This window comes from Dysidea avara, chromosome 8 (genome assembly GCF_963678975.1).
Source record: "Dysidea avara chromosome 8, odDysAvar1.4, whole genome shotgun sequence".
NCBI lineage: Eukaryota > Metazoa > Porifera > Demospongiae > Dictyoceratida > Dysideidae > Dysidea > Dysidea avara.
The window spans coordinates 23591207-23612898 of record NC_089279.1 but is presented as its reverse complement, the minus strand read 5'-3'; the positions used below and the strand labels follow the sequence as shown (position 1 = coordinate 23612898).

Below are 21692 nucleotides of genomic sequence, written 5' to 3'. Positions count from 1 at the left end.
AGGTACATATTTTTTTACTACATGATGACACAAAGAATTTATTGTATACTAAATGCAATTCTTCAAAGATACAAAACTAGCTTCAAATCTAATACAAAAACCACCTGGTCTGGGATTTTTTCTGCATTCAGCATAGTTTTCAGGTTCAGGTTTCTGACTCCTTGTGCCACAGGCTAATTAGTTGCCTCCCTGTAGGTCCCTAGAGGGATAGTTGAACAATGATGATGATAACAATGAAAAGAAAAGATCTCATTTCAAACAGTCCCATTGAAGAATATGCTGACTAAATATGACGGTCCAGATAAGCTTTCTAAAGATGACGTGGAAAAGGTTTCCCCCAATTTTTTATGCATAGAGGACTGAAAGACTTATTGTGTAATTGAAGAGTATGATGCTCCAGAAAATCCACCATATCCACTGACTAGAGATGGAAATATTATTGTAAGGGAGGCTGGACTATTCAGGAACAATATAGGGATCATGTTTTTACAGACAATTTTGAAACGTGAATATCAAATTGGGAAGATAAACATACCGATGCATTAAATGAAACCCTATAGCTTGGTTGGAAAGTCAAGAAATAATGTAGTAATACATCATAAAAATAAATACGAATGCCCTAAGGTGGCAGTATTCAACATGCACAGCACCATGTGAAATGAACCTGACACTGACAATGCTGATTACACTGACGATGCTGATTACACTGATAATGCTGCTTATTATAATTTGGCTGATGGCATGCTTGAATGTAAGGTCAAGGAATATCACATTTACCAGATGATAGCTGAAATGAGTAAAAGTGTGGGAGACATTGGTACCAAATCTCTAATAAAAGGGGACTTGGTAAGAGATACTGACATTTTTGGCTTAGCAGTTAACTATGAGGCCAATTCAGCCAAATTGGTTAAATTACACATTAATTTTGAAGATAACAAAAGTACAACAATTGTGTCTGAAGAACCGGCAACATATCATTCAGCCTTTTGTTGGCTACTGAATGCCATTATGCTTTAGATTGCAATTGGCTATGTGTATTTATGCTATTGGACTCTGTTACACTTTAGATTGACTATATGAATTTTATACTGATTTACATACTATTGTACGTAATTCTGGCTATAGCTTTTTTTTCTGTTGTATATGTAGCTGTTAACACTATTTTAGTTAACTATTTTGACAAGTGTATTGACATTGATAAGTGTTTAATAATAATAATAATAGTTTAACTACAACAGCTAGCAATTATATAGCTAACTAGATGTCAACTTTAAATTTCTTTGAGGTCACAAGATGGCTGATCACGATGACAAGTGGGCTGATCATGATGACAAGTGACTGCACATTTGGGCCATCAAATCCAGCTGTGCGTAATGTCCCTTCACACCATCCAAATAGGGTCAAGTGATAGTATGTTAGACAACAACGCATTAAACAATTAGGTATAACAAACAAACAGAAGGGCTCACATCTTGAGGTTGCCTATACCTGCAGATATACTAGTGATATGGGACCTGACCATTGTCACTGTTACCAATGTGGGACCTGACCACCATCACTATAACAAGCTGGTCACTGTGGTCACATTAGAAGGTATGGCTCATTCTTGCAGTTCTTCCACACCAAAGTCATGCTACAGGTGATTTTGAGGGGGCGCAGTTTAAATTTGCAGATTTGTTGAAAGATGCAATTAAAACGGAGGTATATAAACATGCGCATAGTTAATCTGTGTAAATATAGAACCTTAATTGTTTAAATACTTTCATACCCTCATGTTAATGGACATCAACTCCACATCAGGATATCCCTTGATGGTGCTTAATTTACAAGACAAACGACTTATGTGTTACTATCTTTTGCCATCATCAAAGCAAGGAAAGCAATTAAAAGTGCAGGTGCATGTACACAACAATTTTAGTAGTTATTTTATTTGATATTTTTCAACAGACATCCATACCACAACTACCATCAAGGCTAGTGAAGACAACAACATTGCTCACGGCTTTAAGAATGTTTTTAGTGATATCAACCACATGATAGATAACACTGTGATCACAGTTAACAGCAAAACATTTGATGTAGTCTTTTATTTGTGTTGTGATTAAAAGGTAAACTACTGTATTTATGAAGTAATCTTTGAACTAATACATACTTGCGTAGATGATGCTTCTGTTGTTGGAGTTGAACAAGCCACATTCAAATTATGCATGCGTGTGGTGAAATATGCACCAAAAAGACAGGTACAGTTCCAAAGATATTATATAACATATATCCCCATTCTGGTTATGGTATAGACACAATAACTATGATGAAATAGAAGAACAATTGATGCCCTTTTATCTAATGACATTGATGATCCAGAGGGAATTAAAGCAACTAAGACTTGGTTGGATTGATTGCCAAGCCATTGGTAAATTTTAAGCTAGACAATGTGGTGCCTGACAAGATGTCGAGGATTACAGATAGGCTTACAAGAAACCTAATAAATGGGGCAATGTCCTATGACATGAAGCGCACAGCAGACATGAGCCAGACAAGCTTCAAAGACCTATGGTCGTTAGCTTGCTTAAACAAATAAGAAGCTGTGGAGTGTCTTTTACCATTAGACTAGAGAAGTCGGAGGAAGGAGGTATTGAATTTTCCTCATTAGTGGCTAAAATTACTGAAGTACTTACCAGACAAGTTAGAGCACTGTCAACCAAAAGGTTATTACGAGATAGTCAAAAACATTTGGGAGGTATATACACATGTTGTTTATCAACTTCAATATATTGAATCTCATACAGAAATTTTTCACACTGTACAAACTGATTATAAGAGCGAAATTCCTTCTAAAACCCCAGAAGAGATTAAGAAAGATGTGAGGTAGAAAACATAAGCATTATAGTTTGATGAGTTTGTTGCAGGCTGAAGACTGGATAAATCTATTTAAATCACTTGATAAAAAATGTGATGGTTACCAGCCAGCGAGGATTACCCCTTATATGCATATTTTGTCAAGATATGCTTGCCACTTTACTGAAAAACATGGCAGCATTCTAAAGTTCAGCTGCCAAGGTGAGGTAGTTTAGTCAGACAGTTGTATGAAATTACACAGGACTGGAAAAGCTTAATGATGACAGCAAAAGAATGTTTATAGACCTCCAAGCAAACAGGACCCTACAGTAGATATGATAACAAATACAAGATGATGCGCTTAACTACATCACAATAATCCAGTATGGGTAACACAAAACACGATAATTTAGAAAGAAGGTCAGCGGGTAAGGATGTATCCTTGAGTATAAACCCTTTGAAGAACATTTGCTGTATGTTGTATATTAATGTATGTATGCATATTAATAATTGTAAAACTCACAAAAAAATTGAGTATAAATACAATATCTTACGATTAGTAATTACTGTTCATAAAATATAGCCAGAGAATGCATTCAAATTCAGTTAGTGTACAATTATTGTTAAATTGGCAATTTGTTCCACAAAGTTATTGATCTAGGAAAGAAGCTAAATTTGTAAGAATCAACAGTGAAGTGGGGTAGATTAAGCTTATGTTCATTTCCTCGTGTACTTGATCTGTTGCTATTGGAGATGTAGCTGGGTAAGGAGAGTTCCACTAATTTATGTACAATCTTGAATAACATCAATAATCTCATTTTAGTATGCATGTATGGATTTTAGACCTAAAGAGTTGAGCATACGTGAGACACTACTTGTTCTTTGGTAATCTTTAAAAATAAGAACTGAATTCTTTCAAGTTTGTTAGTACAATACTGAGTATGGGAGACCATACTGTTGCTGCATAGTTCAAAATTGGTTCCACATATATCTTATAAGCATCAAGTTTTACTCTTCGATTACACCGATACAAATTCCTACGTAAAAAGGACAGGGTCTGATTTGCCTTCTGACAAACTGAATCCACATGATGATTAAATGTTAATTTGTTATCAAAGATAACACCCAAATACCTAGCTTTAGTAGCAGAACTGAGCTTTTGAATATCTAGAAAATATTCAGTGGTAAAAGGATTATGCTTTAATGTAACTCGTAGTACCACACATTATCAATGTTGAAATGCATACCCCAAGTTTTTGCCCAGGTAACAAGTTTGTTTAGATTTTCTTGAAAGATTTCAGCATCAGTAGCTGACATGATGTTTCTATACAAAATACAATCATCTGCAAATAGGCGACATGATTATGATAAGTTATCAGAGATGTCATTTATGTATGTTAAAAATAGTAATGGCCCTAATACACTTCCTTGAAGGACACCACTAGTTATATTGATAGGTTTGGAGGTGGAGCCACCACATGCTACACGTTGAGTGCGTTCAGATAAGAAATCAGAAACCCAGTTTAGAATGTGACCTTGTATACCATAATGCATTGGTGCCAAGTTGTAAACCAGACACATGCCCGGTTTCCAGAAATTGGTTTGGCCAGCCAAAATCGCGTGTGTCTGCGTGCCGGTAAACACCTACATGAGCAAACAGGCTTTTAGTTACAGAAAATAAACTGCCTTTCAATCAATAAAAGCTGTTTAATTATGTACTGTATTAAGCTTAACTTTCTGTTTTAGTTTCTTCATGTTTTGAAGGGCCGGGGTGTGGCCAGTAACTAACTGAAACCAGGTGAAACAGTTTAGTAGGGGCTAGCCTAACAGGCGTATAACAACTGAAAAAACAACGTACCTGTAACAGGCCTTGTAAGCTACCAGGAATGGTATATCTTTAGCTGCATTTTCAGAATCGATCATATAATTTGTAATTGTTTGGGCTGCAATTGCAGGACACTGCTGATAACCAGTTCTTTGAACTGATGCAGTCACCCATAATCATTAAATCAATTATTGCTGTCTGCCCTTTCCCCCCAAATAAATACCATATAGGTTCATTTTTTTGGAGTTAACTTTATCCTTGACCTCCATACATTACATATGGAATTGTTTGCAAATCCGCAAAAAAATTATTTTTACACTTGAAAATTTTCCCCTTGAGGGGAGATACAACTATACACATGGAGGGAGATCAGAGGAGATGCACATGGCGCCACAACCATCTTACAAGCTTTATGCTAATCTCCCTGGCTATCATGCAAGTGTTAGTCTGTTAATAGTAGAGCGGCATAGCACCAAAAAATGGGCATTTTGTGCACTTTGTGCACTTTGTGACACAATTATGAAACTTTCCATACAAATTGTGCTCCTCATGACATATGTTTTTTGATATAGAGCCATCACAGATTTGACCTTTGGTGACTTTTAGAGCCATGTTTTCACTGAAAATTAATCGTTTTTGTCTTTATCTCCCTGAGGCATTATTTTACACTGTTAAAACATGGTATCAAATTAAAGATGTTGATCTAAGAACTATATTGACTTTTGTTTGAAGTTTGTATCTCATTCCACTACAAAGTTATAATCATTTTTGTAAGTCATGAAATTCTTTTCCCTTGGGATATGGGCAAGAATTAATGGCTAATATAAATGATATAACTTTGGAATGCAATCACATATTTACTTCAAATAAAAGCTGAGTAGTTCGTTCTAGCAGCACCTTTAATTTGAAACTGTGCAAAATGATGCCTCAGGGAGATAAAGACAAAAACAATGAATTTTCAATACAAAAATGGCTGTAAAGGTCACCAAAGGTCAAATATGCGATGGCTCTATATCCAAAAAAATATGTCACAAAGAGTAAAACTTATATGGAAAGTTTCATAATTGTATCAAAAATTGCACAACAATCGCACTATGCCGCTCTACTATTAAGTACTATTCCACCTAAAGATATCATCACTTAGTTTGAGCTGTCAGTTGTTATCAATACCAAGCACCATCTGTCAGCTGTTAACAGCAGAAGCTAGATCACTATAGCTCATTATTACTGGACCTGCAATGTACTGGCCTATATTCCCAGCTTGTTACAGCTGAGATTGGTTGCTTAGGGAACTTTACACCTACGATGCTGACCAATGTATCTCATGCATGCAAGTTACCATCTAGGGCTACTACAACAATGTTTGATCAAGCTGCCAGAATTACAATATCCTGCTCATACAGAATTTTCAATGCTCGCTCCTCAGAACTGTGGGATCTGACAGATCTGTTACACTAGTTAATATAATTAATAATTGATGTACATGTGTATTTTGTTTTTTTGTGTGTCTTGCCAGGATTCCAGCTGCTTTAAAGCTTCTTTGTACTGTCTAGGCCCCTTATTTATTTCTTGTACATTTGTCTTAAACCATAAGACTTATAGTATAAATCAGTCATTTAGTCTGGCAGTGCCTCTACATGCTAAAAGGGTGGGCGCTGTAGAGGCTTTGTGTAAAGAATTTGCATAGAAAAACTATAAGACAGTTAAGAAGATATTTCTGTGCATAATTAGTGGTTTGCTCGAGTTATGCTTCCTTAGCGATGCATAGCAATGTACTGCATTACAAAACAAGGTGAGAAACAAGTTAATAGCATGCTATGTATAAAGAGATGATTAATTCAAGGATACTATCTGGGTGCCTGGTTTTTAAAAGTAGTACAACATCAATTTCCCCTGTGGTGACATACACAAAAACCATTAGTCATTGCTTAGCAACAGAAACATATTATGTGATTGTATCATTCCAAGCATGACTGATTCGCTCACTGAAAGTACTTCGTCGAGTACTTCGTGGTGCAGGTGGTGAGATATGATACGTAGTGCCAAACCCTTCATGTTCAGAAGGTTAGTATGTAATTATAGTAGAGCAGCTAAACAAAAAATCGTTCACTTTTTGATAAAAGCACCATACTGATTTTCAGTGGAGCCCTGCACATAATTATATACATACAAATATACACAAAACATTAACTACTGTACTTATATTACAAAATTACACAAAATTCCAGTAGCTATGATTACATGCAACACAAAGGCAACCAAAATAAAATTACAACACAACCAAAACAACAAAAAATCAAGAATTCAGGTAAAAAAATAAAACTACAAATACCATTTCATATTAGATACGGTACCGTTAAAATTACCCCCTTATGCTTGACAAATGAAAGCAATAAAAGGAAGACTTAAAAGTGCCCAGTAGTAAATATACTGGATAATCATATCCAAAAGCTGATTAAGGGAAGTGTCCATCCAGGTCATTAACTTGCAATGTTAAGAAGGATGGAGGGCCAAGGTATATGAAGCTGCAATATATTTTTTCTATTGGATTGTGTCTGTACTTTTTACAATAAAATATTGGCTCCATTAGAAATTAGTGCTGGGCGATAGTGGACTTTTCAATGTCCAAACGATAGTAAGATACTGTTCACAATAAACGAAAGCACAATGATAGTGAAAATTCACCTATTTTATACTTATTACCTTCAAAGAGATATGCAAGTAGGGGTGTTACTTATAGATATGTTTTCACTAAGAGACTAAACAGCTCTTTTAGGATAATTTTTGCTCCCAAATATTAGTTTTAAAGTATTTTGCAGTAATATCTGCATATTTCTACATGTTAATTACTGTCTGATAGTAATTTTTCAAATGATAGGCGATACCGATAGTGATACTATCCCGATATTCCAATATGTTCATACTATCCCCCAGCCCTATTAGAAATGTTTACCACATTTTGAAAAAATTTCTGATTGCACCTGTAAATTTGAAAAACATTTATACTATTTAAGCAGAAGCAGATTCCAAATACACTTGTATGGTTTCATGACCAGTTAGATTATAACCTAGTTTAAAAGTTTCAAAACATGCCCTAAGGTAATAGTTTTGATGTGGCACTATATCTCAAATCATTTAGTATACCTTACTCAACCTCTACAGAAAATTTGGTGCTTTTACCACAAAGTGAACAATTTTATCAAAATTTGCTGCTTAGCCACTCTACTATTGTGAATACTGGGTACAACAAACTTTCAGTACATTACTGATCAGTGGTACATACTACTTTTTGTCTCTGTTATGTCATGATTAGGTGGAGGGTAGTCTGGGTGTACTAGCTTGTCTTTACAAAATTGTAGACAGTTTTCATACAACTCACATTGACAACTTGTAGGTCTCCTACAAATGTGCAAACATGTATATTGGTGTAATTTGGTAGGATGCAGCTCTGTGTGTGCACATATGTACATGGAAAGCATAAACTACCTTCAATTATCCTCTTTGTGGGAAACTTAATCTGAATGAATCTTCACAAAATTTTGTGACAAACTCTTCCACATATCACACAAAACTAACGTCACAAAACTTTAGTAACTACCGATCATGCAATCTGATGTTTTCTGTAACATGCTACAAAATTTGAAGGCTAGAGTGACCAGACCCTTCCTCTTTATGCAAGGGGGCGGGCACCGCCAGACTGCATAATCACTACATGGCGTGATGTATATTCCCAGCTTGTTCCATTTCACAGTGTCTTTCTCATTTCCAAGAGTGTGAAGAATGATTACTGAGTACACATGGGTCAGTGAAATTGTTTGCCTCTTAAAGATTTCAATGTTTTTGTAATTGTAATACTTACACAAGGAATCCACTCAGTAGTTACAAGAATACTCCTTGCCACACTCTGAACACTGATCAGTGCCACTGACTGACTCAGACTGCAATAAAATGTTTTTGTATTGCATATTTGCCGGTGCGGCACGGCCATTAATTTTCTTCCCAGTAGCTAAATTATTTACTTGTTAAATGTGCTCAGATACCAATATAGCCTAGAGCAAGAAAGGTAGTGTATAATATAGCTAGCTTACTTACTTCTGAAGTAGAGAAACCTCTGAACGGATCATTGTTGTTCTTCGTCATTCCGGGTGGAGCCAATTGTTGGCATAAGCATCTTCAGCAGAGCAATATATCTGCTGAAACCAAAGTAGTGGCAGCACAGATACGATAATTTGATGGGGGGGAATTTGACGAATTTTACGAAATGCTTTTTGTCAAAATTTTCCCGGCAAAGCTCACGTGACTATAGTTTATTAGAGTACTTCTGGTGCTGGACATCTCGTCAATATTCAAGAGATAGAGAATTCGTCAAAATTTCCCCCGTCAAATTACGGTATATTGAATACAGTACTGTACTCAGTCTAAGTTTTTGCTTTGCTTTAATTTGTAACTCGACTCACTTTTCTTCGGGGTACAGAACCAGGTTCTGGCTAGACTAGTGTGATACGTCTTTGTTCTACGAGTTGTTCTATCACTTCTATGGCGTGTGGCGGTCCTACCGGTAACAGCGAGGGTAACAGAGATCTGGACAAGGGTCTGGAAGCTGAGTACAAGGAAACTTATACTCGGTTTGAGGGAAAACCAGAGGAATTGGAAAAGTTTTTAGATGAACACAAGCCTAGTGACCCAGCATGGAACACGTAAGTTTTATATAGTGTCGATTTGCTGATTTGTAAATTCTTACCAGCTGGATAAACTGTCCTAAAGGCCGGCCAGACAAACTTGATTTTACTTGTTTCTCATCCCCGCCCGCATCATTTTTTACCCCACCGCCTCTAACAGTCAAGATTAGTATACCAACAGAGTTGGAATGTGCTTGTGCAAAATGCAACTCCTAGAATCATTCTACAGACTTACAGTTAGTAGCGTAACTTATTAAGATCATAGCTGGCTGGACTTTTACAGTGATTTTTAGTCTCGACTTAAATCTGCTTAGCAGAGCACGCATCCTGACTTACTGGAAAATGTAGTGTTTTATGTAGTTACTTATAGTTCTAATAACATTGTATCAATACAATGGACTATAATTGTTTTTTGTCACTTTTTAAACTGTAAATATACTGGTTGTATGGTGTTGTAATTTCATTATTGCTGTTATCAATCATGTGCCCACGTATTTTGATGCTAGGAAGCCTGGCTATCATTTTGCAGCATAGCGAATGTCTCTTGTGCCTAAATAGTTCTTAAAAGGCTTTAGCTAACCTTTATAGTAACAAGATAGCTTGATTTGGGAGTATTTCTTTAATAATGAATAATTACCACGTTTAAACCTCTTGTGATACTTATAAATTCTCCTTCTTCCCCAGAACGATACCTGAATGGAACAGTCTCCAAATCAATAACGTTTATAACCTATCCCTTGCAGATTTTAAACGTGTATTAACTAATAACTAACTTGATTTCTGTATTAGCGTTTTACCCCTTTAGGGGCTTTGCTAATTAATGAAATGAAATGAAAAGTGACATCCCGCCCGCATGGATAGCAGATGAGAAACAAGTAATCAAGTTTGCCTGGCCTAATTATAGTAGCCGAGATAGTAGCTCATTACCTGGTCCTAGTCTCTTCACTTTCCAGATTTTCCCTTTTGTGAGGAGCCTACCCAAACACAAAACAGTCTGGCGGACAAGAGATTATTAACTAAACCTGCTCCAACTTTTTTAGTTAAGGGTTAATTATATAACCAGCCACCAACATATCAGTCAAATTAACCCACAAATTGAAAATTTCCATAATATATTATTATGCGTAAAATTAATGTACAGCAGCCTATGGAGGTAAGTTAGATGATCATAACTCCTGTTCAGAAGGTGGTATCAATTTTTTTCCGGCTGCCACTGCACATGTATAAGCCTCTTCTATCTGACATGTTAAATCAATGTTAAAGCTTTAACAGGTTGCAACTTAGCACAAATGGTAGTAAGTAGCAACTTACACAATACAAAATCCATTGGAGAGCCAATCACGAAGTTCGCATTCCAATTAAATAGCGGCATCATGCCGTTACCATGGCAATTGCAAATTTTGTTAGGGCAGAATTATATAGAGTAATTGTGACCGGATTTGCGAAAAGGTACCTTTTTCACACTTAAAATTTGACCCATTTTTTCAACTTTCAAACTTTGTAACTTTTGTATCATTGCAAGCACGTGTCTGTAATATTTCATGAGTATGCCTACATTATGTGGCTACATTTTGATACAAAAAGAAAGTCAATCAGTGCAAGGAGTCAACAGTTATGGCATTTTGTCTGCTGGTATGTCAAATGTGTGAAAAAGGTACCTTTTCGCAAATCCGGTCACAATTAATAAGGTTTTGAATGATTTTATGATCTTTGATCATGTCTATGCAATTATTGAAAATACAAAGTTAGAGTTACCAATGAACAGTTAACTTTTACCGACTAATTTCTTTACTACTGCAGGATGTTTATCTTATACACTGATACTCGAACCACTATAAAACTGGAGGCATGATCGTTTTAGTTAACCACCATAAATTTGCACGCTGCAACATTCGTGTTATAAATGTGGTATCGTAAACACAGCTACTTCCTCAGGACAGGTTTGAATGTTTTCATTAGCTTAATGTTATCTAGGGTTGGTGTGCTCAACAAACATGTATAGTAATGAGTAAAGGTCCAACAATTAGGCCGCGGTGCCATTTAAGAAGAGAGAAGCCACCTCTTCATCACATGGTTATGCAATTACATGTTCACTCAGTCCCTACTACAAGTTTGAAATTAGTCTGAGGTTGTTTGCTGACTCTTGGAATTTTCATCTCGATAAAACATGAACCTTTATGTTTGTGCCTGTGCTATCTGGCAAGAATAGACAGCTCTTCCTCACAGTATGGTGATGAAAGTGATGTTCACTCAATCTGTACTGCAAGTTTGAGTGATTGTTTGGTATCTGGCTCAGCTGCTGTTATTGATGAAATTATTGCATTGATAAAAATACAATTTTTAAAATGTATGTTGGGCTGCTGCACCACCTGAGAAGAGAATAGCCACACCTTCCTCACAGTATGGTGATGAAGGTGGATGTTCGCTCAGTTTATACTGTAAGTTTGAAATGAATTTGAGATTGTAGCTATCTGGCTGGAAGCGATGAAATTGGCGCATTATGATTAGGCTGCCGTGCCACCTGAGAATAAAATAGCCAGCTCTTCCTAATAGCATGGTGATAAAAGGCGGATGTGTTCACTCAATCTGTACTGCAAGTTTGAATTGAAAATGAAATCTGGCAATGAAATTGTCGCGTCATGTTCCATCTGAGAATAGAATAGCCAACAACATAGTGAGGAAGGTGGATGCTCACTCAGTCTGTACTGCAAGTTTGAAATGAATCTGAGATTCTATGCTATCTGGCTGGGGACAATGAAATTGTCACATTGATAAAATACGAAATTTGGGCTGCTGCGCCACTTGAGAAGAGAATAGCCAGATCTTCTTTACAGCATGATAATGAAAGTGGATGTTCACTCAATCTATATTGGAAGTTTGAAATAGTACTTGGTGATATACTGGTAATACTGTTTATCATATAAATTAACATAATTGGTTATCATACAGTCTTTGATAACCAGTATTATCGAAATACTGGTATAGGATTGTTTTTAACCCAGCTATTGGTGTTTAATTACTCACTTTGTTGATGGTTTAGCAAGCTACACCCTAAACAAACACTGAGGTTGTCACATTACAAGCACCTGCCTACTTGTACTGAACTACATTCTTTGGTTTTTGGGATGCATATTAGGCCAAGAACAAGCTAAGTATATAGACTATTATATATAGACTATTATATACCGATATACCTTGATGATTTCCTGTTACTAATACTGTGTATTCAAATTTCAATACCGCTGAGCACTAGTTTGAAATGAATCCGAGACTGTTTGCTATCGGCTATGAAATTTACGCCAATATTAGCGTGGGTACAGCTATTTCATTGCCACCAGCCAGATAGCAAATAATCTTGGAGTAATTTCAAACTTGCAATATGGACTGAGTGAACATCCAATTATATTACCATGCTATGAGGAAGAGCTGGCTGCTTTCTTCTCAGATACTGTAGCACGGTGGTCCAAACTTGGAATTTCATATTTTTAGCAATGTGATATATTTCATTGCTAACAGCCAGATAGCATACAATCTCAAATTAATTTCAAACTTGCAGTATGGACTGAGTGAATTGTATCACCATGCTGTGATGAAGAACTGTTTTGGATGGCAGAGCAGCCCAAACAGAAATTATTTGGAGTTTTACCAAGTAAAGAAACCCTGTGCAGCACATACAAGTAGACCATTATTTGTTGAGCATACCAACCATAGATAACATTCAGCTAATAAATACATTCAAACCTGTCCTGCGGAGGTGTAGCTGTGTTTACGATACCACGTTTTTGATGCGAGTATTGTGACTTGCAAAAATCTGTGGTGGTTATTTCTCAAACTAAATTGATTGTGCTTCCGGTTTTATAGTGGTTCAAGCATCTGTGTGGTATGCAGTGGTAAAGAAAGTATTTGGTGAAAGTCATTGTGAGCCCTAACAAGGTGATGTAAATGGAGTTTGTATTGGAGAATTGAAGAAGTGGTCTTGAGACCTTTCAGAGTATAATCAGTCCATTTCATGATCTAAGGACAGAAAACAAACACAGGACACTGGTAATGTACAATATTGCTCATAAAATGATTACTGGCTGTAATTATATTTTGGGAATTTTGCCATTGTGACTTTACAAATCCCAATAGCATGTTTTGATATGAACTGATTCAGTGATTTTGCTAATGATCTTTATACCATAGATAATAGTACAAGGACTGTAAGTCACTCTGTAATGCCGTATACCATCAATTACAGATAATTTATGGAGCTATGTATTTGTCTCTTAAATAGGTGGGCTTTTCATGCATGAAACTTTGCATATTGTAGTCACAAGTGGCCTCTGAAAGGTCATAAGTTGTTCCACCTATAGTAAAAATTCACTGGTGAGGTTGTTAAGACATTACCACTTATCATTGTGCCCTAAAAGTTGGCTTTGTAAAAATTTAATTAGGTAATAATGATTTAATGTACTACTTCTTAAGGTTGGGCAGTTACCTTAGCTCACTTCCCATCATTTTAGATGGTTTTCCCATGAGTTTTGCTGTACCATGAGTACTGCTGTTGGGATGGAGGGTTGGATGGGTACAATTAGTGCACAAAAAGATAAAGTTGAAGCTCCAGGGCTGGTTGCATGCCTCTGTGTGCTGTGGATGTACTGCAATAGCACAAGCTATACATATATCATCTTTCTAATTACTCCATTACATCTCTTGTCAAAGCCATCTTCCTACAATTGGGTTCTTCTGACAATGTTACTGCTTGCTCTGCACTTCACATACACATTTTTGTAAACTCACATCCATCATAAGTACTGAATGTGTTGTAGCATAGGGAAAGAGCAAAATAGTGATAGATTCTGATAGGTAGTTTGCTAGCAAGGCGAGTTCTACTCAATGGAGGCTTATCAATGGACATAGCTCATAATGATTATAACAATAGTTCTAGTTACGTGTATAAATGGATGTGATTTTATTTGTTTATTTAAAAAAAAACTACTTTTTTCTGGCACTGTACCACAACAGTGCAAGATGGCTACACTATCTGGCTAACAATGTTAATAGAAATGTTAAAACTTAATTGTCATGTTTGCTATCTGGAGACATATTTCTGCTGGCATCTAAAAGCCAACACAATGCTCTCATGCCTAAATAAAAGTGTTGAATTTCTACCCATTTATGAGTAGAATATAAACCATACACACCTTGGAAAATTTAGAAAGCATTTTGTGCTGCTAACAGTACCATGGACTCCAGCTGGTAGTTAGTAGGCTGGACTAGCTTGTCCAAAAACACTTGATATTAAAAGTAATGAAGGAGGTAATGGGTATTAAGTTACAGCACTTTTTTAAACCAGGCGCGTGCGCACAGCTGGCCAAAGGCCAGCTGTGGGTGCGCGCCTAGTTTACTGAAATTGTTTTTGTAAAAGTGTGTGTGTCTACCTATCTATATACCTATCTATGTTTGTCCGTACGCACCCACGTGAGCAAAATCATTTAATAATGGTAAAAGCAGCTTTTATGTAAGAAGTAAAAGTGAAATGAAGTCTATATTAAACTTCTGCACAGGTGAACTTTGCTCTGAGGTGGTTTCTTTTCGGCGGACTGAAATACGGGTGTGGCGACTTTCCTCAGACTACCTTCCCCTTGAGGTTTTCAGGCATTTAGCAACTGAAAAACAATGGTGCAGGCCTCGTACACTACCAGGAATAGCCTATCGCTTCGAGTTGAAAGGGGGCGTATTCCTTACGTACGCAAACGAAAATGAAGAGCAGCTTTGAGGCTTTGTCGAGAGAATTTGTGGGAAAAAGCATGTTAGTCACACTATAAAACAGTTTAGAAGATACTTCTGTGCATAATATGGTGGTAAAAGCGATTTCTTTACCAAACGCTTCCTTAACAGTGCATAGCAACGTAATTGAATGAATTACCAATATTTCATGAATTAGGAAATATGAGAATTAGCTAATAATATTATTGCACAACCCAAAACTAACCCTATTGTAAAGTAGTAATACATAGTTGGTTAATTCATAGTAGCATATACCGTCTATAGTTAATTCCAGATGAGTTAGCTAACTGCATGGCGCCTGGTTTTTAGAAGTAGCACAACATAAACTTGTTTTCTGAGAGTAATGTGTGGTAGCTAGTAACATGCTACTTCCTAAGTTCCTTTGGAAAGTTGCAACCCCTATCTATGATTGTGACTGCTCTATTAGAATGATAACAGCTGATATCCACGTATTCTATACACTTAATTTATGTAACTCCTAAACATGATATGTAACCGGATGTGGAATATCACCCATGGCAGGCTGCATCTGACTCATTAATTTACCTACAGGTGACTGAAGCTCCCATATGGTTATGCATGAAACAATTAGAATTTTCATATCAAACATCTGAGTCTGGCCTATCACTCATCCAGGCTTACCACAGGAAACATGAGTCACGTGCAGCACAGACAGTGAGCATAATAGGATGTTGTCATTGTTTGTGAGTTCCCAGTTTCACTAGTAGACTGTACGTACAACAGCCTTATACTTTACTGTAGGTAGCAGACAAGTTAGATTACTTTGTTGCTACATTTACATAATGCGTTACCCCCAACTCTGTGGTCACAATTAAAGACAATCCCAGTTTGGATGCTTCAAAAATGACATAATATCTTCACTGTATGGCATTGTAGTCAATAATTTTGTTAATGAATATTCCAGGGAGAATACAGATTGGATTTGTGTGGACAATTCACTTGAAGATCTAGATCGTGGTGAGTCAGACTTAGAGAAGGCTGTTGAAATGTGGATAGATTTATTGAGAAGTGGGAAAGTTGTACCCAAACGAATTATAGGTATGTTAGTTGTGTTTGGATTTTGTACAAGTACAGTGCACTCTTGTGTGTGCATGTACATACGTGTGTGTCTGTGCATATACTTTGTGTGTGTGTGTGTGTGTGTGGTGTGGTGTGGTGTGTGTGTGTGTGTGTGTGCAAATGTCAAAATAAAAATGAAGTAGAGATCCAAGTGATAACATGTAGTGAAACAAGAAATGAATGATGCTATAACAGCATAGCTTGGTGAGAAAATCTCTACTTTGGTATGTCATAACAATTATTTTATCCAATGCCAAAGGAAAGATTTCCCACTGAGCTATGCTCATTCATCTCTTGTTTCACTTTTTTTTGCTTGGATCCCTATTTCAATCTATTTGTTTTGTTGCTATAACTAGTATACAGCTATGCACGTGTCACCCTTCTATTTGAATATTGTACATGACTGTTGTATTAGGGTGACTGCTGTATTAGAGTATCTTGAGTCAGTTTCTCACCTATGTGATATCTCAATCACTATTCCTTATTTTCACCATGTTATCAAAGACCAATAAGGGGATGAGGTCATCGTGTTTGAGTAAATGGATGCTTGATTGTTGTTAGCTTTGAGTTTGCCAGTAAACTTTAGAACTTCCGTTTATAAGGTAGAAATTAAGTGAGGTTGAGCAATTAACAGCAGTAGCGGAGTGTAAAGGATTTTGGTGTATACGTTTGAACTCTGAACTGCAGTATTTTCTTTTCAACATTTTTGTGCACTTTTTTTTTACTTCTTTGTGACTGTTCTATTAGGGTATCTCAATAATGCTTGTTTCACATGTTTTTTGTTTTTTTTTGCCTTAGCTAATGCTCCAAATACTTTCAAATCAATGTTAAGATGGTCAGCCTACCTGTGTACTGATTTCTGTCAGTAGTTTACCCTACAGAAATTGCACATGTAATTTTTGAATATCACTTGTAACTTTGTGCCACTTTTACCAATCTGTATTCAAATTAGAAGATAAATATGCTATAATATGCTATTTATACCCTCCAAATTTAAAAAGATTCCAATAAGGCTTGCACGAGTTATGGTAATTTTTGTAATGGTGTGAAAAGAATAATTAACAGAAGACGGAAAAGAAATTGAACACATCTCAAAGATGGCCATACCAATTTAGCTCACATTTAGTATGGAAGATTTCCATCCTGAGGAATGTTTCACAGAAAAAAATGAGCTATTTCTGTTTAGCAGTTATTGAGGTATGAATGCGTGATAGCACATTTTCTTGGTTCCTGTACAATGCACACTTGTCTGTCATATTCCCGGACAGTTTTACTTTCCTTGGCCGCATGATACTGTAGTGTGTCCTGATTTAATGCATTTCCTGGTCTATGTATTGCTATAGAAATTGCACTGGATACTAAATGTACTAGTGGAGAGTGGATGATATTTAGACACAGGCGAGAGATTGATGAAGATTGGAAAAAGATAGCAGAAGCTACTGTGGCAGGAAAATTGGGATACTCGGCTAATGTAGCGTATACATTTATATGCATGTAATTTAGGGGTGTAACTAATCACTGGACTGGATTACTGGACTGGAACATTGGACTGGACTACTGGACTGACATATTTTGGGTTTTTACACATTCTGAGGTTGGTTTTATTGATTCCTGCTAACCAAGGACCTTCAGAAAACTTGCAGTCTGTTACTAAAATGATGAGTATGAGGAGTGGGAGTAAGCAAAAACTGACTTCTAGTGATTTCACTTCTATTTATTATGTTCTTCTACAGTACATACACCTATACTACTTATCAGTATGCTACAGGGAATATGCTAGTTATAGTTAACCAATTGGAGATAGTAGCAAGCTTGTACAATGCTAATAAATTTGGTCACATATTATAGTACGCCAACCAGCACATGTAAGAACTAATCATGATAGCAGAAAAAACTCTACAGTTGTGTAATGAGTTTGTATATTACATGTAGGAACAAATTTAGCTACAATAGATTATCTTAGGAAGGATAGGTTGTGTCCCAGGGGTCTGAGCTATTTAGTTCAAGGATACAGTGTAAGATAGGGAGCACAAATATAGTAAAATGATTTTTGGTTAGCTACTGCTAGGTATTACAATCTCCAAAACACAATACTAAGAAGTGTATAAATGCTGTAGAACACAACAAGTAGTGAGAAGTCAGTTTTTGCTTACTCCTGTAGCAGGCTGCAAGTTTTTTGAAGACCCTTGGCTAGCTAGACTCAATAAAACCAATCTCAGAATGTGTAAAAACCAAAAGTATGTCAGTCCAGTAGTCCAGTCCAGTGTTCCAGTCCAGTAGTCCAGTCCAGTGATTAGTTACACCCTGTAATTTAGGGCTATTACTTGATGTTTATTGTTGGGAAGATTAAGCAACTACTGACAGTGGCAGATCTAAGCTTTGTAATAAAGGAGGTTTCTGACAATGTAAAATGTATAAGGGTTCTGAGGGCATGATGCCTCCAGATACTTTAGAAATTTTAGAAGCACTGAGGCTGCATTTTAGTTTACTTTTTAAATGCTTTACACTGTGAAATAAAACTGACCTGCCAATACAATGCATCCTTGGTTAACAAACTTTATGCCACGTATTTTGTCATGTGTGTGTTAAAATATGTGTTCTAGCTCTGTATATAAATCAACGAGCTTCTTACCTCTTCATAGCTATATACAAGGTTGTCCTAAACTATATGTGTAGCTACTCTGTTTGATGTTTGCTCTATTACAACACTTATCTGACTGCTCTATTAGAGTATCTTATTAAATGGCTGGTGAAAGGTATTGTAGTTTGGGCTAAAACGAATATTCTAAATGAAAGAGAGAATGAATGTTTTTAGTCAAGAATAAATAATTGAATATTCTATATACAGTGTAATACTGAAATACAGTGTTATTTCTTATTACTTGTATTCGATTGTAAACCATCATGATATTTTAAAAACCTCAGTAGCTAGGCAGCTTTTGAAATGAAACAGAAGTGTCTCATGATGTAGCTACTAGACGTGTACTGATAAGATTTTTCGTTGTACCATTATCCAATTAATTTGTACCTAACAAAGCCGATACCAATTTTACCAATTCGATTGTTGCATATTTAAGTGTAAATCAAATAAAACTACTGGTGTAGCTACTGCATGATGTATATGATTTTTACCATTGAGAAAACAGAAGTGATGTAACTTTTGCTGTAAAACTGGTTACCTATGATGTGTGGCCTCTATTACACAACCCAGACAATTAGGCACCACAAATATTTAAATATATACATGCTGTATTGTCCAGATTACTCTGTGGTTTGATTAGTTACCAAGATGGCTGTTATACACAGATAGATTATTTGATTAGTTTTCCTTTGGTACAGTTCTTTATTCTTAAAGTGTAACAGCTACTGTTCTGGGTAGGAATATTTTAACACTAATAGCAATACTTACACATACAGTTGTGTGGCTTCTCGTAACTTAGCATTTTATGAATGCTATAGAGAGACTTTCTAGTGAGCAAAAGGCTTTTCATTGCTGGTACTCATATTTACCATTCGCCATGCAAATAATCGGTTCACAGAGCATTTGTGCCCATTACTGATATGGAAGGCATATCGGCAACTGCCTCGCGATCACCAATTCGATTATTGATACATCTCTAGTCCGGTGTCTGATGTTGTTGCAGTTGTAGAGACTGACAGAGATTCCTCATTACTAGTGCTCACCATCTTTACTATGATTAGCTAACAACTTCGATGTTTCGAATTACAAAATTGTTTTGAATGAATTCGAATCGAATACAAATTCGAATATTCGGTATATTTGTTTTAGCCCTAATTGTAATATACAGGTTTGCTATGGTATTGGCAACACATGTAGTCCTACTGAACTAACTATATGCTAGTAAGCTAAATTTATGAGTTTTAAGATCTGCCACTGAACAACAAGAGTTAATAATTTATGAATTTGAAGAACGTTTTAATGCCAATTCAAAGCATACTGCATAAGGTAATGATGCAATAGCCATCATCACCAAATGGTGTAACTTATTATCAGGAAACTGGTATAGACTACTGTGATACTTTATGGCAAAGATCTGGGGAATAACAAACTAACTAGGAAGCTAGTAAGCTGCATGTGCAGCAATGAATAGATGGAAAGGGCACAGAGAAGTGTTGAGCTTCCCTAAGTATCAGGCAGTCACAAATGAATGTCTCATGCAGATATTTTATAATACAGCTATCCTGAACGTCACAAGATTGAAACGTTGCTAATGATTCTTGCACTTTTATGGCTGCTCATTCATTACAAACCACGACATCTTGTTATGTCATAACTTCATGATACGCCCTTCTACAGAGGTATAAGAGATCAGAATACTCTCCTCAGTATATATATTATGAACTCTTAATACCAGCCATTACCATAGTATTGTGTCAGCCATTGCCTACCAATGTGATCTACTATTCAAATCATTTAGATATGTTAGCATAAACATATTATATGGTTGTGTATTCAACATTCTACAAAACTTGCAATACACTTATCTATTTACAGGTTGCTACAGCATACGGAAGTGTTAATAGCAAAAGAAGCAATGGAATTGGCACCCACTTGATTAGTGTGCACACAAAGAGTTTTGCTGATGAAGATGATGTTTGGAGAATAGAGAAGGAACTACGATCTATGGGAATTGATGGCACCTTGAAATACAAGCCTGATATTCATACCTGGTTTGATATTTATGTTGGCAATGAGTTCAATATAAGACCATCTATTTATATTTCCCAGCCCAAGAAATGAAGCTGAAAATGTTATTATTGATTTTATCACATACAATTACAACTACATGATTAGCTTGGCAACTATTTTCACTGAAAAAATATATATAATGTTTACACGGAGCATTGCACTTGAATGTTTGTGTACTATAACTATTGTAGAAAATGAGTTTTTGCATAATATATAGTAGAGGTACTTGTCATTGTTTCAAAGTGAATGCTTCAGCATAATAAATGCAGTCGCCAATCCTCACGGATTTACCATGGGTCTCACGATTTCACCATCAAGCTCAAGGTCTCACAAGTAGTAGCTCTAAACTCACAGTTTTTCAATTAGACCTTCTAATTGTAAATTTTGGATAGAGGCATGGCCTGTACATCCAAATCATATACACACAATAAAGTAGCTATAGCTACCCATTAAAAATCATACATTATATTACTATAGTGTCTGTCCAGCAGATTCTTAAATTGATTAGGGGAGTTGGAGTCAATCACTGATTGGGGTAAAGAATTCCAATCATTAATCATTCTAACTGAAAAGAATTGATAAGCAATTTGTATTCTCATGGATCATCACCGTTACTGTGAGTAAACTAGCTAAAGTCTGCAGCAATGAACCAATTACCTTTGGAGTAGTTATTACTGCCTATACTATAGTCTGCTGGTTCGCGTTCACCTAAGCCCTCGTTTCTTGTTACAAGCTACTAGTAGCACTGTGATGCTCTTCAAACGCCGGAACTGTTTATCAAAAAGCGCTT

The 21692-nt window shown here is 36.2% G+C and overlaps 1 protein-coding gene across 2 annotated transcripts; it reads left to right on the top strand.

Annotated features, from left to right (window-relative positions):
* The first annotated feature begins 8943 nt into the window (after positions 1-8943).
* On the top strand, positions 8944-21091 carry LOC136264539 (UPF0696 protein C11orf68 homolog). Of its 2 annotated transcripts, XM_066059306.1 has the most exons (5): positions 8944-9050; positions 9135-9357; positions 16037-16170; positions 17535-17662; positions 20708-21091. In XM_066059306.1, the coding sequence occupies exons 2-5, from the start codon at positions 9197-9199 to the stop codon at positions 20951-20953; spliced, it is 669 nt and encodes a 222-aa protein (XP_065915378.1). In that variant the 5' UTR covers positions 8944-9050; positions 9135-9196; the 3' UTR covers positions 20954-21091. The 2 variants fall into 2 exon arrangements, with proteins under 2 accessions (XP_065915378.1, XP_065915377.1); XM_066059305.1 differs by having other exon boundaries at positions 8964-9357.
* Positions 21092-21692: the final 601 nt, after the last annotated feature.

Bases quoted from the DNA above. Each gene is read 5' to 3' on its own strand.
- LOC136264539 (XM_066059306.1), top strand. From the start codon at position 9,197: ATGGCGTGTGGCGGTCCTACCGGTAACAGCGAGGGTAACAGAGATCTG. The intron at 9,358-16,036 runs GTAAGTTTTATA...TGAATATTCCAG, and splicing joins AGTGACCCAGCATGGAACAC to GGAGAATACAGATTGGATTT. The intron at 16,171-17,534 runs GTATGTTAGTTG...GTATTGCTATAG, and splicing joins TGTACCCAAACGAATTATAG to AAATTGCACTGGATACTAAA.